Source organism: Sorex araneus, chromosome 9 (assembly GCF_027595985.1).
Source record: "Sorex araneus isolate mSorAra2 chromosome 9, mSorAra2.pri, whole genome shotgun sequence".
Taxonomy (NCBI): Eukaryota; Metazoa; Chordata; class Mammalia; order Eulipotyphla; family Soricidae; genus Sorex; species Sorex araneus.
This window is the reverse complement of record NC_073310.1, coordinates 23,470,788-23,491,389: the sequence shown is the minus strand read 5'-3', so window position 1 is coordinate 23,491,389 and position 20,602 is coordinate 23,470,788. Positions and strand designations below refer to the sequence as shown.

At 50.9% G+C, this 20,602-nt stretch overlaps 2 protein-coding genes across 2 annotated transcripts in view; one reads left to right on the top strand and one right to left on the bottom strand.

The window, feature by feature from the left end:
• Positions 1–4,855: 4,855 nt before the first annotated feature.
• The window catches only part of RSPH14 (radial spoke head 14 homolog), an 82,529-nt gene continuing 66,782 nt past the window's right edge, over positions 4,856–20,602 (bottom strand). The window contains exons 6-8 of the mRNA XM_004619357.2: positions 10,546–10,771; positions 7,884–8,020; positions 4,856–5,094 (exon numbers count right to left, since the gene is read on the bottom strand). Coding sequence (XP_004619414.2) covers positions 4,856–5,094; positions 7,884–8,020; positions 10,546–10,771 — 602 coding nt within the window. The remainder of the gene's footprint in view (positions 5,095–7,883; positions 8,021–10,545; positions 10,772–20,602) is intronic.
• Positions 16,793–20,602, top strand: part of GNAZ (G protein subunit alpha z) — a 44,345-nt gene continuing 40,535 nt past the window's right edge. Inside the window, exon 1 of the mRNA XM_055146630.1 lies at positions 16,793–16,987. The gene's annotated coding sequence lies outside the window, so the exon portion shown is untranslated. The remainder of the gene's footprint in view (positions 16,988–20,602) is intronic.

Genomic DNA, 20,602 nt, shown 5'->3' with positions numbered 1-20,602 from the left:
CGCAGAAGGCAGCAGAATGGGAACCTCCCTCCTGATCCCTCTCCCTCTCAGAACACCTGCTACTGGGAAGCGCTTGGAAGCTACATCCAGGGGGTAGATTCACTTTCACTGTCAAGTGTAAATCTCTCCTAAGCTCTGTTCCTAGAGAGGTCCCCTAAATCGCCTCCCCCTCTCCACCTCTCCTTTCCTCAGACAAAAATTGTGCCTGTAGGAGAAATTTCATATCTCTTGGACAATTTGGGAGAGGCACAGCCAGAATCACAAAACAACGCATGCTGCGGAATTTTTTTTTCTTTTTGGGTCACACCCGGCTATGCACAGGGGTTACTCCTGGCTCTGCATTCAGGAATTACCGCTGGCGGTGCTCAGGGGACCATATGGGATGCTGGGAATTGAACCCGGGTTGGCCGCATGCAAGGCAAACGCCCTACCCGCTGTACTATTGTTCCAGCCCCCGTGCTGCGGATTTTAAAAATATTTTTAAAATAATATTTAATAATATTTCTAAATAATATTTTAAAAGTTACAATAATGTTAACTTTTATGGCTTTTATTTGCAAAGTTACAGTACCTCTATTGCCACCAAAGTGTCAAGTGACAGGAATTTGTCTTTAGCTTAATCCTTCAACTGGTATTTATGGCACCTACTATGTGTGAGGTCACTGCAAGGAGTAAGTCATGAGCAGAACACATGATCTACGGCATAAACAATCTATGAAGTCCAAGCAAGGAGAGCCATTGTGTCCGATGGCATGCTGGTTTCTTTCTAGGTGTCAGCGAATTGTCACACTTCACCGGACAATTTTAGGGAGGACTAGAATCCACTACATTTCACAGGAAAGTATTATTCACTGTGCCCAGCCTTGCCATCTGAGGAAGCTTCCATCACAAAAGGAGAAATTCAAGTCGCTGGATAACAGAAGGGATAACGTGTGGGAAGACATGAGGCAAGAATGTGGGGCATAACTGAAGATACCAAGACTTGGCCTGTGTGTGGGAGGACAGCAGACGGTGGGGAGAGCACAGTGGGCAGGGGCCTGACACCCAAGTGTTATATGTTTTAAGATGATGAGTCCCTGGTTGCACTTTGAGAGAACTGACAGGATCATATTTGCAGGCTGTTGCCAGAGAGATCTGCCCAGAGAGGACCGGATATAGGCACGTTAGTGTCAGGAAGCATAGCATTAAGTACATCCAACAAGAAGAAATAACAGGACTTGAGTGAGGCAGGGGGGAGGGGGGTATTGCGGACTTCAAAATGTAGAAAAATTCTACATTCTACAGTTCTACGTTCTACAGTTCCAAAGACAGTTCATACCGGAGGGAAAGTAGACAAGATATAAAAACGTCAAGCACACGTGAGACATGTTTGAGCTACAAGAAGCTATTTATTTACTGCCTTCTATATCAAGTGGTCTTATCTGATTCTGTCTAATCTGATTAAAATAGAAAAACATTTCAGCATTTTATTTTCAGTATACAAGTTATGCAATTCATTTGATAAATTTATTCCTAGATACTTTGATTCTTTTTCAGGGCATTATACATAGGATTCCTTTTCCTTCTTTTGACTTGGTCATGCTATAGAAAAACTACTTTTGCATATCATCTTCTATTCTATAACATTGCTAAACTTTAAATTTCTAATCATTTTAAGGCAAATTAGAGTTTTTGCATTTACAGTATCAAGAAACCTGCACTTAGAGACAGTCTATTTATTCCCAATCTGGATGTCTTTTAATTTTTTTTAATATTTTTTATTTTATTATGATTTAGGTAAAATAGTTAAAATCGTGTTAACCCTTATGGCTTTGATATGCAGTTACTGTACCTCCGCCCCCACCAAAATGTAGAAGGCCCCATCGTGCTATCCTTATGTCATTTCTAGCCCTCCTCTTCCTTCTCCCTGCCTACTGTTTGGTAATACTGCTTTTGTAATCAAAAACCTTGAGCTTGTCATCATCTGATACTATCTATTCCTTTATTTTGTTCTCTACAAGCCACCGATGAGTAAAATCACTTGGTCCTTGTTCTTCTCCCTCTGAATGTCTTTTGTTTCCTCTCTTGCCAAATTGTCCTGGCTAGAACCTCCAGTGCAACATTTAGTAAAAGTTTTGAGAGTTGTTACTAATCTTTAGGAAAAGTGTTCAGACTTTCACGCACCAAACATGATATTAGCTGTGAGTTGTTGCTAATATTTTTTGTTATGTTGAGGTGTTCCCCTTGAGTCCTAATCTGAAGATACTTTCTTCTTTCATTATCATTAATTGGCTTTATATTTAGTCAATTATTATCTGTTAATATGAATCCTTTTGTCCATTGTTATATTGGTTCACTTTCATATATTAAATTCCTGATACACATCCCGTTGGCCACACAGATTATAATGTATAATGCTTTTTCATGTTGCTGATTTGGTTTGCAAATACATGGTTGAATTTATGTATATACACTCTAAATAAAGTTGGTCTATAAATTTCTTATGATGTGTTTATCTTGTTTGAGTATCAGGTTGATATTAGCCTCATATATTTCATTTGGGGCAACCCAGATGGGAGTGGATGAGGCCCCACCCTGCCCCAAGGGAGCCAGCCCCAGCAGCCGAAAACCTCCAAAACTCAACTGATGCCATGCCCACAGCCACTCTCCACAAGCTCAGATGAGCCTCACCCATGAGTGAATCTATTCCTGGACCGCATTAGCGGCCGTGCAACATCTCGTACTTTATACCACCAATATACCAAGAGTAGCACACCACATTTGATTGGGTTTAAAGTAGAAGGCAACCGATCTTAGGGGGAAATATATTTATACAGATATAGATATAAGCACACAAGACTCAACCTTTAATAGCATGTTACTAATCTCTTAGAGAAGGGCTTAATGGCTCCTGGGTGAAACACAGCAATCTTCACACACTTTCCTCTAAGAAACCATTTTTGTCTCATTTTTTAGTGGATTATTTATAAAATGCAATACAAAATAAATTATTTCTGCTCTACTCTGGGGAGGGACTTGGGGTTTGGGATGGAAATATGGTGGTGGGAAGGTGTAATGGTGGTGGGATTGGTGTTCAAATAATAAATGTAATCAAATACTGAACAACTTTATGAAAATAAAATTAAAAATTAAATTTTAAAAATATTGGCCTCAATCAGGATTTGAAGGTATTCCCTTCTTTTTTATTTTTTGGAAGTTTGTGAAGGATTGATATTAACTCTTGCCTGGAGACAATTAAAAGTAGGTGCTAAGATGGATAAAAAGGGTTTAGATCTAAAGAGAACAGAACCAAAGACTCAGACTCAGGAGTTAGGAAGCAGAGTTCAAGCCAGGTTACAACGGAAACCTGGCAGAAAAGATCCAAAGACAGGCAAATAAGACTGTCAAGGGTGGAAGAGGGTTGCCAGCAGAGATAATAACCCTGCTGGTAAAGTAAAGGAAAAGAATTCCAGAGACCAAGAGATCAACCGAACCAGGCACCCTATGGCAAGCATCCAGATCTAGATTACTGCTGTGGAGCAAGCCCCAAAGTTGAGGATCTTAGCAGAGAGTATATTAGTGACCTTACACGAAGTCCTTTGGGAAGGTGATAGAGATCATGTAATCCGTAAATGAGGAGCTGGCATAGGAAAACACTGAGCTGCTTGAACTTCTTTTTCCTGGATGAAGAAAAAGTTTCAGCTATATGGGACCTTTTTTTTGAAAATGAGATTTAACCTGAAACCAAGCTCAACTCAGCAGCAGCGAGTCCCCGTTCAGAATGAGAGGGCGGACTTGTGTTAAATCTCTAATTATAGGGACACAAATGTCTCTGTTTTTCGTTAGAAACCGAAGACCCCTGGTGATCAATAAAAGGACTGCAAGTGGGAACTCCAGCAGGGATTCTGTTTATGGTGGCGGTGTTTATTCTGGCAGAAGCAGGTACCCCACAAGTTTGGGGAGGTTCTGTCCAGCAGGAAATGGGACTGCTGGCGGGTGATGGAAAGAGGGAAATCTTGTTTATGGTGGGGAGGTGGGACTCAAAAAAAACTCAGAGGCGAAGATTAGAAAGATTAAGCTTCAGCTCAACCCAAACAAATCAGCTCAACACTGAAACTAAACTCAGCTCCTGCAGCTTCTTAGCTTAAGTTGGAATTAGCTTGAGACTACCAGGCAATGGTAGGTAGAGGAGATTTATGAGGGTCTGAATCATTTCTGGCTTCTTACCCATGCTTCCTCCTTAGCCAGGTTCACCAAAGTGACGTTTTATAAGAAGTCAGGCACAGCTGGGAGACTCCCCAAAAGGCCAAGCGGGGGGAGGGCACAGGATGTGGTGGACCTTAGGCCTGTCCGTGACTTCCTGGCTTTGAAGAAGAATTTAGCTGTCTGGGGAAATATCTTTTGTCCCCTGGAGGTCTTCCTAAAGCTCACCCACTTCTAGTAAAAGCCCAAGTGGAACTACAACCTTTCATATTCCTTCCTGCAGAGCAGTGTGGAAAGAGGGCAGATGGGCGGGATAGGGAAGTGCCTAGTGAAATCCTAAGGAACTGGTCATCTGAGTATTGGGAGTTTGGGGGGTGCCTGGACTTGCTGTCTTTCTTTCTTCCAGTCACCTCCCTAACAACTCCTCACCTCATAACTTAAGTATTGTTATGTTCTTTAGCTGCTGAGAAAATTCCAGGGTCCCAAAGAGAGCAGAAATGTCATCCCCCTGTTCCTGAGGAAGGGTTGAGCCTATGTTCCGTCATGACCTAGATCCCCATGACTCAGTTCCAGACCTGGCATTGGCAGAAGACAGGTGGAGGTGAACATAGAATATGCAACACAGAAATGCAGTCATTTTATTGAGGCACAGTGCCAGTGGGGCATGAGAGGGTCAGGGTGTCCACTCAATAACCTTGATGGCAATCTTGGCTGCGCGCTTCACAGAGATACTGTCATCTGATTCCAAGGTTCGGAAGGTGGCCAGAGAGTCCCGCAGGATCTTCCGGCCCTCTGGGGCCTCAGCCAGCATGGTGAGGGTCTTGACAGCATTCAGGCGCGCCTCGGTCAAGGGTGAGTCCAACAAATTCAGGAGTGGGTAAATGGCGTTTGCGTCCAGGGCTGCATACTTGCCTGTTGGCCACCAATACCAGGAGTTCCTGAGGGAGCCCCTTAGTCCCACTTGCTCTCATCCCCCAGCTCTACCCCTACCCAACAGCCAGTCATGCTCAGAGAGGTGTCACCCTTTACCTAGATTCCCTGTGTCATACCTACACAGACCCCTGGACCTCTATGTGCCTCTATCCCAGGCCAAGATTCATTCATGTTCAACGTTTCCAGACTTCTAACTGGCTTTCTTCATCCACCCTGGGCCTGCGTGGCAAAATAGACCTCACAAGACAATACAAATGGTCTTTTAAAAGTTAAAAATAGGGGCTGGAACAACAGTACAGTGAATATGTACTTGCCTTGCATGCAGCCAACCCAGGTTTGATCCCCAGCATCCCATACATGGATGTCACCAGGAGTGATTCCTGAGTGCAAAGCCAGGAGTGACCCCTGATCATCTCTGGGTGTAGCCCAAAACCCAAAAATGAATAAATAAAAGTTAAAATATAATAATTTACTTAGGTGAAATTCATTCCTGAACACCTAGCCTACACCAAGAACAAAAATATACATTGTTGAGCCAAAAAGATAGTACAGGGGTTAGGACATTTCCCATGCATGTAGTTGACCCCAGTTTGATCCCCAGAACTACATATGGTTCCTTGATTCCCAGCAGCAGTGATCGCTGAACTCAGAGCCAAGAGTAATCTCTGAGCTCATAAAATGAACCCAAACTTAAAAAATATATGTGTTTGTACATATGTGGACTGGAGCAATAGCACAACAGGTAGGGCATTTGTCCTGCACGCAGCCGACCTGGGTTCAATTCCTCCGTCCCTCTCAGAGAGCCCAGCAAGCTACCGAGAGTATCCTGCCTGCATGGCAGAGCCTGGCAAGTTACCCGTTGCGTATTTGATATGCCGAAAACAGTAACAAGTCTCACAATAGAGATGTTACTGGTGCCTGCTGGAGCAAATCGATGAGCAACGGGATGACAGTGATATAGTAATATATATGTGGACTGGAGCAATAGCACAGCAGGTAGGGTCTTTCTTTGCCTTGTACTCGGCCAAGCCGGGACTGATTCCTCCGTCCCTTTCGGAGAGCCCAGCAAGCTACCGAGTATCCTGCCTTCATGGCAGAGCCTGGCAAGCTACCTGTGGTGTATTCGATATGCCAAAAACAGTAACAAGTCTCATAATGGAGATATTACTGGTGCCCACTCGAGTAAATTGATGAGCAATGGGACAACAGTGTTATAGTGCTACATATATATCTATGTATATATATATATCTATGTATATATATAAATTGTTTCATATGACTTCGTGGCACTTACAGTCTCATGTGGAATACAGACATGACCATGAAAATTAGATAGCTCTCCAAACTTTGCCCAATCCTTACTGTGAAAAAGCTGTATGACTGCCCTGTGCCCCAGCCTTCTTGCCATGCTCAGCGAAAACTCTTGTCTTTTGTAGTCAAAACTTGTCCAACCATTCCCATTGTCTGCCAACTTCCATCAGCCTTTAGGGTAACACCCCTCCCTTGCCAGACGCTTTGCCCTGTCCTCTGCTCACTATGTATAGCACTTCTCCATCTCACTCATCACTCTCATACTCAGCCAGCCTTCAGTGCCTTTGCCTGAGACATCTGAACCTCCATTATCCGGCCAAGGACAAAGCACATGGCTGAATCTTTGGTTCAGTTGCCTGAAAAAAGTAGTTTCATACTCCCTGGGCACTTCCCTGGGCAGAAACACTGTGCAGATGCCCATGAGATACACACTCAGAGGGGGGTCGTGCTCTAGACTCCTCTGACTGAATGAAAGAGGACTATGAACTCTGGGGCAGCCCGACATCTCCTGCTCAAGTGTGTCTCAAATCCCATTTGTAGCAGGTTGGACACTGACTTGATAGAGGGGGACTTTGCAGCACACTGATCCAAAGTTATAGACCCAGACAGTCCTCCATGGTCATCTGAAAAGCATGAGGGCTGGTGAGGTCAGTGGGGAATGTCAGACCATTTTCAGAGCTCACAACCTGCATGATCAGACTCCAGGTATGAAACCCAGCCAGGATTCCTAAGGTTAGACAAGGTTTGGGTGACTCAGAGTAGAAAACTTGGTCTGGGCCTGGGAGCTGGGTAAGATCATCTTGCACTTTTATTTAGTCCTTGCTTCTGCTTTGAGAAAAATAATTTTGATAAAAAAAAACACCATAGAAGCAAGTGCTACTTAAAGCAGCATTCTCTGACCTATTTATTCCTGCAGACCTGCACCTCTCTTGCATAGCAGTGCATGGACTGGCCACTATAACCAAGCCGGTAGACCGTGGGTTTTCAACATTTCTATACTTAAGGACCAGACCTGGTCAGTGGATCAGTGGTTGAAGATCACTGGACTTATAACTCAGAAATAAAATCATGAGGAGACAGGAAATCAATTCCAGGATCATGAGTCACCAGGGGCCTAAGTGTGAAGCATAAAATCCAGGTGCAGGGATTATTCGCCTGGTGGGAAGGGACAGAGGAACCAGTGTTAGTTTGTAAGACTAGGGAATGGTTACATGTTCCTGAAGGTGCTGTGGTCAGGAAAGAGGGATGGTGAAGCCTGGGATCTGAACTCTAAAAATCTTCAACCAGTCAGCAGGAATATTCTGATGGGCAGAGGACGCTGAGCACAAAGCCCAGAGTTTCAGATGCTCCTAGGACAGCCAACATACTAGAAGCTGCAATGACATCCCTGGGTAGCACAGATGACCACACAGGAGATTCCCTCCCCCATGGACCCACCCGGACAATAGCTGCCTTACCTTCAGTGATCACTGTGGCAAACATGAGGACCCCCGCGGCATTGGCCTGCACTTTCATCACTTGGTCTTGTAGCAGCTTCACCAGGATAGGTATGACTTCATATTGACACACTTGCTTTTTACCCTCCAGAGGGATGCTGGGTCAGAGAAAACATAGCTGGGTGGGGGGACTTGGGAAAAGAAGTAAGGTACATCCTAGGACCTTCCCCAAAGGGACACCAGAGGAAACAATCTGTATTTGGACCATCGCTGGCTTGGCTTCTATGAGAGCGTTCCTGTGAGAGCTCCAACCTCACCTCCATGCTCAGCAGCACTCCTGAGGTAAGAACAACTGAGTCTTGGAGTGATGGAGCCTTTCCCTAAAGCATCACTGAAAAAAGAAAACAGATGTGTGCCCACTGGGCCCCAAAGCAGGAGGAATAAGACTCAGGATATAAGCCACATGGCCACTCCTTTTGATTCCATAGGAGTCAAAACTGTCAGGAATGGCCGTGCCATGCAAATGGGAGCAAGCTGCCAAGGTAAACGGTGATGAGGAGTCGCTCTCAGTAGGACATTTGGGTGAGGTGAGATTTTAGGTCACTTGGAATCCTAGCATTGCATGAAGCTGTGAAAATGAGAGTAAACTGAGAATTCCCAAACTGTGAGACTGTTAATAAGGTCCTTAAGGGAGAAGGATTTCCTGCCCCAACAAACACTCCTCATGGGTCCCAGGGAGGTGATGCAGTGCATATTCATCCCGCAGCAAAGAACGGAGTCACCTAGGGGACTAGAGTGCTACTACAGTAGGTAGGGGGTTTGCCTTGCACGCGACTGACCTGGGTTCGATTCCCGGCATCCCATATGGTTCCCCGAGCACTGCCAGGAGTGTTTAATGAGTAACCCATGAGTAACCCCTGAGCAACACCAAGTGTGAGCCCAAAAGCAAAAAATAATAATAAAATTGGAGTCACCTAGTTTAATCTACCTTCCTCAATCCTCACCCACAGAGCCCACATGTGGGTCGAACTCTCACTAACATCTCCAGACATATAATTTTACATTCTGGGAGTATATCTTGGAAAGCACAGGGTTGCCAGTCACTAGCCCTTGGTCTTGGGACCTTGTTCAAATGTTCAGAGTCTGAGTCTCACGCTCTGAGGTTCTTCACCTTTACTCCAGCACCAAGTTCTGACTGAGCACCGAGCGTGTGGTGGGACCTGGTCCAGACACTGAGGTGAAAACAGGGTTGGTCGACCTTGGGACCAGACTCTTGACATTTTGTGCCAGATAATTTATTGACAAGAGATGGCCTATGAATTAAGTAACATGCCTTATTTTTTCCCACTCAAGGCCAAGAGTATCATCTAGTTCTCAGGCTTGAGTCACCAAAAATATGTCCAGATGATGCTGTGGGCCTCCAAGAGTGGAGGTGAGGTGACTCCCCCTGTTTGGATCCACTGGTTTAAAGCCTTGGGAATGACATGCATATTAGTCTGCTGAACCAGGGCTCAGGGGTCCTATTTCCCAAGGAGGGTGGATCAGTGGTTGAACACAGTGGAACAGAACATCGTGCAAAGATGTGAAAGGGTCAGGGGCTGGAGCAATAGCACAAGCGGGTAGGGCATTTGCCTTGCACGTGACCAACCCAGGTTCAATTTCCAGCATCCCATATGGTCCCCCGAGCACTGCCAGGAGGAATTCCTGAGTGTATGAGCCAGGAGTAACCCCATGCATCGCCGGGTGTGACCCAAAAAGAAAAAAAAAGATGTGAAAGGTTCATACTGTTGTGGGACACTGATAACTGCCTGTCTCACGGGAACCGGGGTCTGGGGCCGCAAACAAAGAAACACAGACCCCGGTGCTTGCAGTAAACCCAGGCAGAAGTAAAGATGGGACTAAAGCATGCAAGAGGAACCAGGGCAGGGCAAGGTGACCACCACACCTCTGGACAGGGAGAGGGGCCAGGAAGCAGTGACTTGCCATCTTCCAGAAGTGTCACTGTCTAGGGCTGCACGCTGCCTGCCTCCTTCTCCCCCTGCCCGCCCCCCGCCCCACACAACTATCTTCCTCCTTAGCTCCTGGGCCCAGGGTTAAACTTCAATGAGGTGGGATGATGGTCACAAGGGACTAGACACCAGTTCTCCATTTCCCTATCCATAAGCAAAGGTGATCACCTTTGCAGAGGGTTGTAACTTATCAAATCTAGAGCAAACACCCGAGACGTGGTGCTTGCTTAAGTGACCCACAGATTAACCTGCTGTGCTCCTGTGCCTGCCTTCCTCTTGGGGATGGGTCTCACTGTGCCCAAGACTGGGGGAATTACTGGGGTACAGCTAAGCTCAGGGCACCTTCAGGTCTCTCATAGCATAAGCAACTGAAGAGAGTCCTCTTCTGCCCTCCTCCCCCACCCCCGCAGGGCACCTACAGGACCTCAGGGTGCCCTCTGGTGCTCTGGTCTGGCTTTGTCTCGGGACACTCTCCACCCAGGTAAAGCAGCTTCCTGTTGCTTCCAGGGATTGACTCTTTAAGACTGAATACTGATTTCCAAAAGAGCCAAGACTGGACCCGGAAGAGTATCCAAGCCTAGGTGTGACCTAGGGTGACCTCAGCGACCCAGGCAGGTGGCTGGGTCAACAAGGTTGCTTTGTCTGTCCCACCCACCCCCAAGACGAAGCCTCACCTGATGGCAGCAAGCGTGCGGGCAGCTTTCACACGGATCTTACTGTTGAGACTGTCGAGCTTCTCTTTCAGGAAGATCACCACATGGGTGTTCAGGGCCGCGGTGGCGTCCACCATCAGGCAGGAGGCCAGCGTGTCCAGGAGCAGGGCCTGGTTCTCCTCGCTCTCCTGCTGCAGCTTCCACACGAGCGAGGGAATCAGGCCATTGTTGATAATGCCTTGGGCCCCTGCAGGACGGGACAGGACATTGAACCTGAGTCGGCCTCCCCCAAGCCAGGCGAGGTGCACGTAGGCTTCTGAATGGATGATTTGAAAATGCCCCTCCCCAATTTCACTGCTGACAGGGATCCCGAGCAGCCAGCAAGCTGGGGGTGTCTGGTGGAGTCAGGGACACAAGGCAGCAGAGGCCCCCAATAGTGACCGGTAGCCTGAGGGGGCACTGGCATTAAACATAAACATGAAACACAAAGGCACTCCGCAGCCTGGGAAATAGCAGCTACCCCTGGGCCAGCACCGCCCTGAGCAGCTCAGCCCTGCAGAGGCAACCGCGCATCCCCATCTCCCCACACGAGAGAGAACCAGGGAAGGAAGACAGCCGGGCCCCTTCCGCCTGCCAGCAACATCTCTACGCTGCTGGGGGCTTCCACATCAGTCTGGGCATCCCTAGAGGACCAACTGGCTGGGGTTGGCGCCTGAGATCGATGCTTTAGAATGAACAAGTCACATTTTATCTAACACCAGGAGCTGTGCCTCTAGTCCATGTGATTGATAGGTTCCACTCAAGGGACCCGGTGCCCCCAAGGGTGGGCTCCATAGGGTACTTCTGGGGCACAGGGCCTGGGAAAAGCTCCATGTAGGAGCCTCCCTGTGAGCCAGGGCCACCTGGATCCTTCCAGGCCCCTCCTGCCCGTAAATTGTAGGGGCCGCCTTGAAGAGACCCCAGAAGCCAGAACCTGCCCAGCTGTATTCTGGGGACCCAGTGTGCCTGTGCTATAGCAGCGCTTATGGGGGGACGGGACGGGGGAGCGGGATGTCACTGGAGAAGGCCCTTCTCACTACAGCTCTGTGGCCCATAGCCCACCCCTCCATTGCCTCCTCAGCAGTCCACACCACCCACTGTGGAGCAATCTAAAGCCCCAAGGAGGTGGCCACTGGCAAATACCTCTCTTCCGCCCTCCCCAGCTAAACCCTCTAATTTACTCTAGAGAGACAAATAAGCAGGTTAATTAGCCCAAAGGTCTCTGAGTGCCAATTAGTACCAGGGATTTCCTCTTTGAAGACACCACCCCGCCAGCCTTCCTCCCTTTCCCCTGGAGGACAGAAAATGGCAGGTGCCCCTGGGGGAGGGATTGGAGGCCAGACCCTTCCCTGTGGCTCCCAGTACCCCCCCTCCACCCCCCCCCCCCCCCCCCCGGCAGCTCCTCCCAGTGGAAAAGCCAGCTCTGGCCTGGTGGTGAGTGTCTCAGAACACTCACACCCAGGTAAAGCAGTTTCCTGTTACTTCCAGGAGATTGACTCTTTAAGACTGAATACTGAGGGGCCGGAGCGATAGTACATCGGGGAGGGTGCCTTGCATGCAGCCGACACGGGTTCAATTCCCAGCATCTTATATGGTTCCCCGAGCTCTGCCAGGAGTAATTCCTGAGTCAGAGCCAGGAGTAACCCCTGTGCATCACCATGTGTGACCAAAAAAGAAAAAAAAGACTGAATATTGATTTCCCAAAGAGCCAAGACTGGTCCCTGAAAAGTATCCAACCCTAGATGTGACCTTGGGCAAGGAACTTGACCTTCTCTGAGCTGTTTACAAGGGTTCCCCCCGGCCAAGAATTGTGCAGTACCAGAGGGTAGTGGGTGTCAGTGACTTGTCACTGTGTGCTCAGAACCCTTGGGCGTAGAACAGCAAGGTCCTAATTCTGTATTAAGGACCTGTGGGATGAGGAGTGAAGCGACAGTGAACCACAAGGACAAAGTTCTACAGTCCCTATCCTGCAGCCTTGGGCCCCACAAGCTCTGCCCTCTCTGCTCCCTCCAATCAGCCACTCTGCAGACAGCAGCCTGGGTCTCCTGCTCCTGCTCATCTGCCCACAGGTCCCCATCTCAGTCATGACTGGGTAGATGTCCCCTCTCCCGCTCACAGCTTCCAAGCATTGTATTGCTGGAGATGCTGATTGTTCTTGCTGGGGGTAATGAGCAAAGGCCCAGTAGGAAAGAATTTATTATCATCAAATCAGGGCTTGATTGGGGCCTCACTTCTCGGCTTCCAGGAGGCTCCTGGAAGAAGGAGTTGCTGCTGGAGTAAAGGACTGTCAGAGGCTAAGTTGAGGGAAGCCATGACAGAAAGTCCAATAGTTGGAGATGAGGCATGGACCCACAGTGACCAGGGCATTTGCCTTGCATGCAGCTGACCCTGGTTCAATCCCCAGCATCCCACATAGACCCCTGAGCCTGCCAGAAGTGATTCCTGAGTGCAGAGCCAGGAGTAAGCCCTGAGCACCACTGCGAGTGCCACCCCCCAAAAAAAAAAGTTTCAGATCGTCTTTACCCACCCCTAATACCTATCTAACCCCGAATCCTCCATCACACACACATTGCTGAGGAACCAGTGAGGAAACAGGCCCGGAGAGGTACTCCAAGTGCTCAAGGTCACATGGCAAATAGGGAAAAAAAACAGGAGCTCAATACCTTGGACGGCATTTCTTGGGCATTTGTGCTTAGCCTCTGCTCTTAGAAATCTGGACACTAGGAAAGGGGTTGGTTTCTGAGAGAGGGAGTGAATTAAAAATAAAATCCTTGGCGGTTGTGCCTCTCTGCTTGTTCACTTTGCTTCTTTTTAGCTAAAAGGAGAGTGGTACAACAGCCTATTTTTAACTAACCCAGATCTACAAATGGTTTGTGCAAGGTATGTTGGGTGGACACAGACCCTTCAAGAAAACAACCAAGAGAAACCCGCCCACCTGCCCGATGAAGTCTTAGAACTAGCTGTTCAGAAGTTGGGGAGCAGGACAATTCATGGGGGGCAGAGAAGGGCCAGCAGGAGGAGACCATTGCCAGTGGTCCCCTCTCAGGGAGTAGGGAAATGCGCTGGTCTGTACAGCACGGGCCAACACGTGTGTACCAGAGGCATTCCAGGGTTCTGGCAGTTCTGGAGGTACAGGAAGAAGAGCCTGAATGAGAAACTAGACCTGCTAGAGCTTGAAGTGTATGGGGTAAAGGAATGGACACTCCAATCTGGTGTAGTTGATATGCCAGGATAGACTTGCGGCTGATGAGCCAGAAAGCTGAATGGGGATTGAGGGGTCACTATGCCCATGGCGTGGAACCCTCTGTAGTAGTTAGCAAGGTACAAGGAACCTAATCGCTAGCGTTACTTTCTATCTCAGGAACAACTAGTAGGTGGCATCTGACCATGGAGCATTCTCTCCAGTGAGGAGTCAGGATGGAACTACAAAGCCAGCCCGGCTGCTCAGGGTCCATGGCACCTGTCCAATTTAGCTCTGAATAGTCTCCAAGCCTCAAACTCCTGATGCATGACCCCACACCTGTCTGTGTCTGCCTCTGTGGAGACCTCTGTTCTTGATTTACCTGGTCTGCGGTGGCAAGTGACGGCTGATGACATCGTTCTCCTACAGACACTCTCACCCTAGGTTCTGAGGCGCTCCATTCACTGATTCTGGGACACCTCTCCAACCACTTAGCAAGTACCATTCCTTCCCCAAACGTCTGTTCTTACATAGGTTATTTCTGCATCCTAGATGGTGGCCCAGAGAACCCCACAGCCCTTTGCTAAGCTTGGTCTCATGGATTGTCTTTTCCGCCTTACCTTCTCTGGGAAAGCTAGTGGCATTTTGGCTATCATTGTGGGACTATGCCTACTGTAGAAAATTATGAAATATAAACTTGCCATCAATCTGGATTTCAGAAGGTCATTCTAAAAACCAGCCCAGTGTGACTTTTCCTGGCCTCAGGATGGACCGACAAAACAGGCCCAGATGCCCTGGGTCTGTGGCAACTGTCCAATTTAGTTTTGTGTAGTCCCCCAGCCTCACCCCTAGCTCGTGTTTTGGCATTCTCACAGGCTCCCTGAATCCAGCTGCATTGGATCTTCTCTGGGTTCCTCCAGGCCTCATGCCCCTTCCTGCCCACTGCCATTGTCATTTCTTTCCTGACCTCTATAGGATCATTTTCAGTCCTACTATAACCTCCACCCAGGCACCTGCTCCTGCAAAATCCTGACCTGGTGCTCAGTCTCCCTCCTGCCACATGGCCTGGAGTCCTGGCGGGTCTCCCTTACCAGCATCAAAGTCTGTAACAAGGAAGTTATTTGCCTCTGTCTGTCTACACCCAGGATCCAGGAGGGCCTATTGGGCAGTTCTATTTGAATCTCAGTGTCGCCTGCTACCAAGGATTAGCATCAGTATATGAATGCTATAGAAAGGACTAAGATCACAGGTTGATGCTAGGTGACCTCTCAATTTGAGGTATTCCCCAAGGCCAGGTGAAAGGTAGCAGCCAGCTGCCCCATTGGTTCTCTCCATAGCCTCTGATATGACACTGGTATTATCTGGAATCAGTGCACTTGTTCTCGGTTTCCCCAGCAAACAGCTCTATTCGGGTCCTTGATCCTACAGTTAACTGGGCTTGCCCATCTGTAAATGTGCTAATGTGCATTTTCTATGAGTTAATCCTCAGAAGCACCATTTGGGAACAGTCTATGTGTCCCAGTTGATGATTAGAGATGAGAGAACTAACCAAAAATATGCAAGTGACAGAGTTTGGTCAGGCCTGTCCTCTCTCCTGAGTCGAGCAGGCCAGCGCCTTTACCCACTGTCTTTCTACTCTCATTGGCCTCTCTGTGGTGTTGGGCAGAAACCTGGCCTGACCCTTCCTGGTGCTACGGGAGGTGGGGAGAATATACACAAAGGAGCCTCTCAGTTGTCAAACACATTCCTCTGGTCTCCATCGGGTCACCTTCAGCGAGCAATGTACTGGGTCACATGCTCAGAATGCCCATATCCAATATGCACCCTGTCCCTGCTATTTCGGCAGCACCTGCAGTGTGCAGTATAATGTTTCCCATTGCACAGCAAAAGAAACTTTCCCAAAGAGGCAGAGACGAGGAAGAGATGTCATGGTGTCCAGCTAGCAGAGCCAGACCCCTCGCCCTCCTTTCTCACCCCAGACTTTGACTGGGCCCACTACCCCATCTACTTCTTTTGAGTGTCAGCATGTGTTTCTGCTTATAAGTGGAGTGAACCTTGTATTTTGACCAAGAAGGTGTAAAGCAAATAAGGTGTCTGCTGGGAGCATCTTCAATTCACCAGAGATGTTCCTGGAGGCTCAAAGCTTCAGCTCAGAGTAATAGAATGGCAGTGGTGTTGGCCCACAGGCCTGAGATTTCCAAGAAAAAATGAGTGAGGGCCAACGGTTTTGAAGACAGAGGTGCTCTCCCTGACATGAAAGCAGAACTGGACTCTCTCTGATGCATTTTGCTGAGCTCTCTAATAGCCCATTGGAACCTGGACTTAACTGTGCTTCTTCGCATTCCTTTGTCTGGTTTGGGAGACCGCTCTTGGACCCTTCTCTCCCCTCTCTCTTCTGTGGCTAGGATTGACAAGGACCCTAAGAAGTCACTACTACACTACTACAAGCTGGGTGTGCGTCGCAAAGATGCGTAGGTGACTCTTGATCATTTGCAGAAAACCACACCGGTGTGAACCTGTACGGTTTGCAGGGTCCCTTCTCCCGGATTTCCGTGGGGACAATTCTGGTGGCCACCGGCTAACCCTACTTTGCGAAATAGAAAAGTTCAGAGGGCTCAGTCCCTTGCCCAAGGTCGCGGGGTGCGGAAAGGGCTGATCTGAATTCGAATTCATCCACGGCTCGCAGCTCCGGTCTCGGGGACGGCGAGAGGCTGTCGCAATGGGTGGATGTCCCGGCCGTGGCGCAGCCTGGTCCTGTGGACGTCGGAGCACACGGCGGGCGCGAGTCCGCGGCTCGGGGACTCAGAGGCCCCGCCCCTGGCCGTCACCATAGGGCCGGGCCCACATCCGTCAGATGACCACGTCCAATAACCGGCGTCCTTGGAGCTCGGTGGCGGGGCGGCGGCGCCCGGCGCGTGGTGCCTGGCGGGCGCGCGGCACCCCCCCGGCCTTCCCCGCCCGCCGTTGGCCTGGCAACGCGCTGCGCTCTCGGCTCCGCCCCCTGCCGGCGGCGGCGCGGCGCGGCGCGGGGCGGGCGGACCCGCGGGCGGGCGGGCGGGAGGCGGCTGGAGGGAGTCGGGCCGGCCCGGGTGTGTGCGCCGCCCACGGTCCGGTCACGTCCCCGCGCGGGCGCCGCCGCCCGCGTCGTGCGGAACGAGGGCACCGCGGCCCCGCGCTCGCCGCCGCGCCCCGCCCCGCCCCGCCTGGAGCAGCTTGGCTGATGCTCGCTGCCGCGGCCCGAAGGTGAGTAAGCGGACCAGCTGCCGGGGCGCGCAGCGAAGCCTCTGGGGACCCGGGAGTGCGACCCGGGCGGCCACCCCACCCCCACTAGGCCTTTGTGCCGGGGATCCGCCCGACCCGGGGGGTGCGGGGGCGCTGCACCCGGGATGCCCGGCCGGGGTGGGGAGTGGCGAGGGCGGGGATGCCCGCGAGGTGGGCAAGGGGCGGCCGGAGGCCAGGCAGGTGCTAGGGATGGGTCGCCCGCCGGGCGGAGCAGCCGGTGGGAGGGGGCAGCTGCTGGCCCGCGAAGGTGGCAGGGGCCGCCGGAGATGCGGTGCCAGGCGGGGCGCCCCAGCGAAGGCGCTGGCGCGGACCCGGGGCTGGGCCGGGCGACCTGCGGGAGCAGCCTGAGGTCGGGTCTCCTCCCCCGGGGGGAAGGGAGGAGGCGACCCCGAGGAGCTGTCGCGCTGACGCGGGGCCCGGGGCCGAGGAGGACGAGAGGCCCCGGAGGCCTGAGCCCAGGCGGCGAGGACTCGCAGGGTTTGGGTCATCGTTCTTGCAAGCGCGCAGGTTCCTTGGAGGCATTTAGAGCCAGAGATGAGTATCGACCTGCCGCGATCGTGGTATGTTCCCCAGCTCAATATTTTTTTTCCCTTAAAAGGCAGCGGGGGGGGGGGGGCACAGGGGGGAAGGGTGTAAGGGCCTCTGGGATGGGGCTCAGTACCCTGCTAGAGGGCTCTGCCTTCAGGGCTGTGCTGAGCCTCTCTGAGCGATGGCAGGAATGCACCTAGGCCAAGATTCGGGCTCTCGGTGACAGGAGAGAGGAGGGTGGAAATGCAGTGCCAAGACATGGCTTCCCTGGAACCCATGCGTCGGGGTGCAGTGCCCCACCTATTCGAGGTCTACCAGTGGCCAGCCCAGCCCCTGGCAGCCTCCTTTATGCTCAAGCGCTTTCTCTCCTCATGGCGCCCTCACTTTCGGTGTGGCAGCTTCAGCTGGCTCTGCGTGTCTGTTACATGCTTCTCCCTGGACACCCAGTCTGCCCCCTGGATTCTTAGAGGAGGACTGGCCCTCCCCCCACACCCCCTGCAATGCTTTCCAGCCAGCATCCTGAGTCTCACGGCCAGTGCTGGTCATGGCTGGCTGTCTCAACCCAGGGGATCCTCTCTCCTTACCACGAACGATTGAAGGAATAAATGAATGAGCAAGGGAGAGAGTAAGGTAGAAACTCAGTCCTCCTGTGAAGTGGGAGTCTCCTGTTGAACTCTGCTCCAGGGGAGAACCCCAGGAAGCCTGCCTGGACTTGGGAGACCAGATGACCACAGAAATGAGGGCAGACTTGTGTGGTTTGGGTTCTGGGTATTGTAGAAGTCGGGAAGCAGGGGGTCAGAGCAAGAGTACCATGGGGAGGGCACTTCCTTGCACAGGGCCAACCTAGGTTCAACCCTGATGGTCACCTGTGTCTCTTCTGGAGCAATTCCCGAGTGCAGAGCCAGGAGTGAGCCCTGAGCTTGCTGGGCGTGGCCTCTCACATTCCCCCCCCTCCAAAAGAAAAATTAGCAAAGTATGGGGAGGAAGTGGAGAGACTAAGCAGCAGCTGTCAAAAGGTTCTGAGTCCTGGTGACCCACTGATCCCATCTGACTGCAGCCCTGTTTCACCAGGGGTGAGACAGACAAGTGCTCCAGGTTAATGAGAGAGGCCCTCTGTAGACTTTGTCCTGACACACAGCTTTCACCCTGGCTCCACTTGACCTGAGCTGATGATGCCACAGTCACTTCTCCCCGTCACTCTGCTAATAAGGGATGGGCAGGGCAGAATGGCAGGGAGGTGGTGGGGCCAACGCAAACAGCTGTCCCCACATCAGGGACCTTTTGCTGAGGTGGTCCACCTCAATGCTAACTTCCTCATCCTTGTCCCCTCCCCTCCCCCGTGCCACATCCTCTGTGATCCCAGCTGCTCCAGCTATATGTGGCCTCTGGTTCATCCTCTCTGCCCCTGGTGCCACCACTGACTCTGTAGAGTGACCCAGGACCCCGGGCGAGTATGGGTGTGGTGGCCATGCTCTGAAGCTGGGCTCTCGGCCAGCGTGGTCGCCCCTCTCACCCACTCCAGTATCTCTGATATGCTGTGCAAACATATTTTCTGATAAAATGCTGGGAAGAAAAATAATTAGAGTGTTGCCTCCATTATCCAATTTCTGATTAATCAAACTCTTTGTCCTCGGCCAAAATCTATTCATTTCCCTTAAACACTGGGCCATTGCCAGGCATTGATTTCCTCTATGATAACTGCACACACGCCTGCACAGCCCCAGCCCTATTCTATGGCAGGGAGGGTGGTATGAGAGCACTGATGGGACCCCCCTGCGTACCGCCAGCATCATCTGCCCCCTGGCCATGCTGTGCCCATCACCCTCTCTAGCTTCCGGAATTCGTGAGGCTTCTGTGTGGGGTGTAGGAGTCTGGTCTCAAGCTGGTCTAATGCAGAGTGGGTAGTGGAGGATGTGGCCACCATGGCTGCTGAAACACTGGGGCAGAAGGGTAGGTTGTAGCCAGGATTCTGACAGGCCAGCTCTTTGGTAAATGCCCTGTCACTTGCGCAGGATGGCTAGGATGGGCTCGGTCACGGGTGAGGTCCATAACTTAGGAAGGGAACCTCAGGGTCAGGGTAGGATGGAAGGTGGAGACACTTGTAGTGGTAGCAACTGGACCTAGCCGACTAAGAGGCATCTTCATCTGGCTAGAGTTAGGGTTGGCCAAGGCCAGACAGGAAGTAGTCACATTTGTACTGTGTCCATCAGAGGAAGGCTGAAGGCCTTTCTTGAAGATTCCTCAACCTCTCTGGCTGCCTCTTCCCCACATACCATCACTCCCTCTTGCCCTGTCAAGGAGCTGAAGTAGATTTATTAGTAGCTACTTCCTTCTAGATACATCTAGGCAAAGAAGACACATCACTGGCTTAGGAGGCTTGGAAGCAGGTTATGGGGAAGGGGTCGTAAAGAGAAACGAATTGTGGGGGTGGGGAAGGGGAGTTGCTTCCCAGAGCAACATGCCTGGGATGTGCAAGCCCCTGAGTGTGCCCTTCAGGCCCCACATGGCCGTCACCACCACCAGCTGTTGCTCTAGGACTCCCAACTGTTGCAGGTATGGCACTGGTAGCTCCCCTGAAAATAGCCACAAAGGGCCCCGTCTCCCACACAGTCACATCAGGCACCATTGGGTTTGTCTCCATTTGTCTCCTTTTGTCGCCAGTGGAGAAGCAGGGTAGGAGGTATATTCACTTTCTGGAGGCAAATGGAAATGCCTCCAGAGAGGGTCTGACATGGAGGTAACCAGCACGCAAGGATGGGATTATGGGATTTTGAGCTCTGAGGTAAGGAAGACCCCAGACTCAGAAGGGTAAAATCAGTTCTGTCGAGCCCTGGGGTCCGACTGAGAGTCAGTGGTTCCCTTTGCTGTGGAAACTGGGGAGCCAGGTTCTCTCTCAGGCAGGAACCCCTTCCACTTGCTCTTCTTGAAGGTCCCACCTCTTTGTGCCTCCTAGGTTCCTCCTTCCCCTAGTGTAGGGAACCTTTCTGCTTTTATTAATTTACTCCTGGCCCACAGAAATCTCTGGCATGGTTCCTCCCGAGTCGGTTT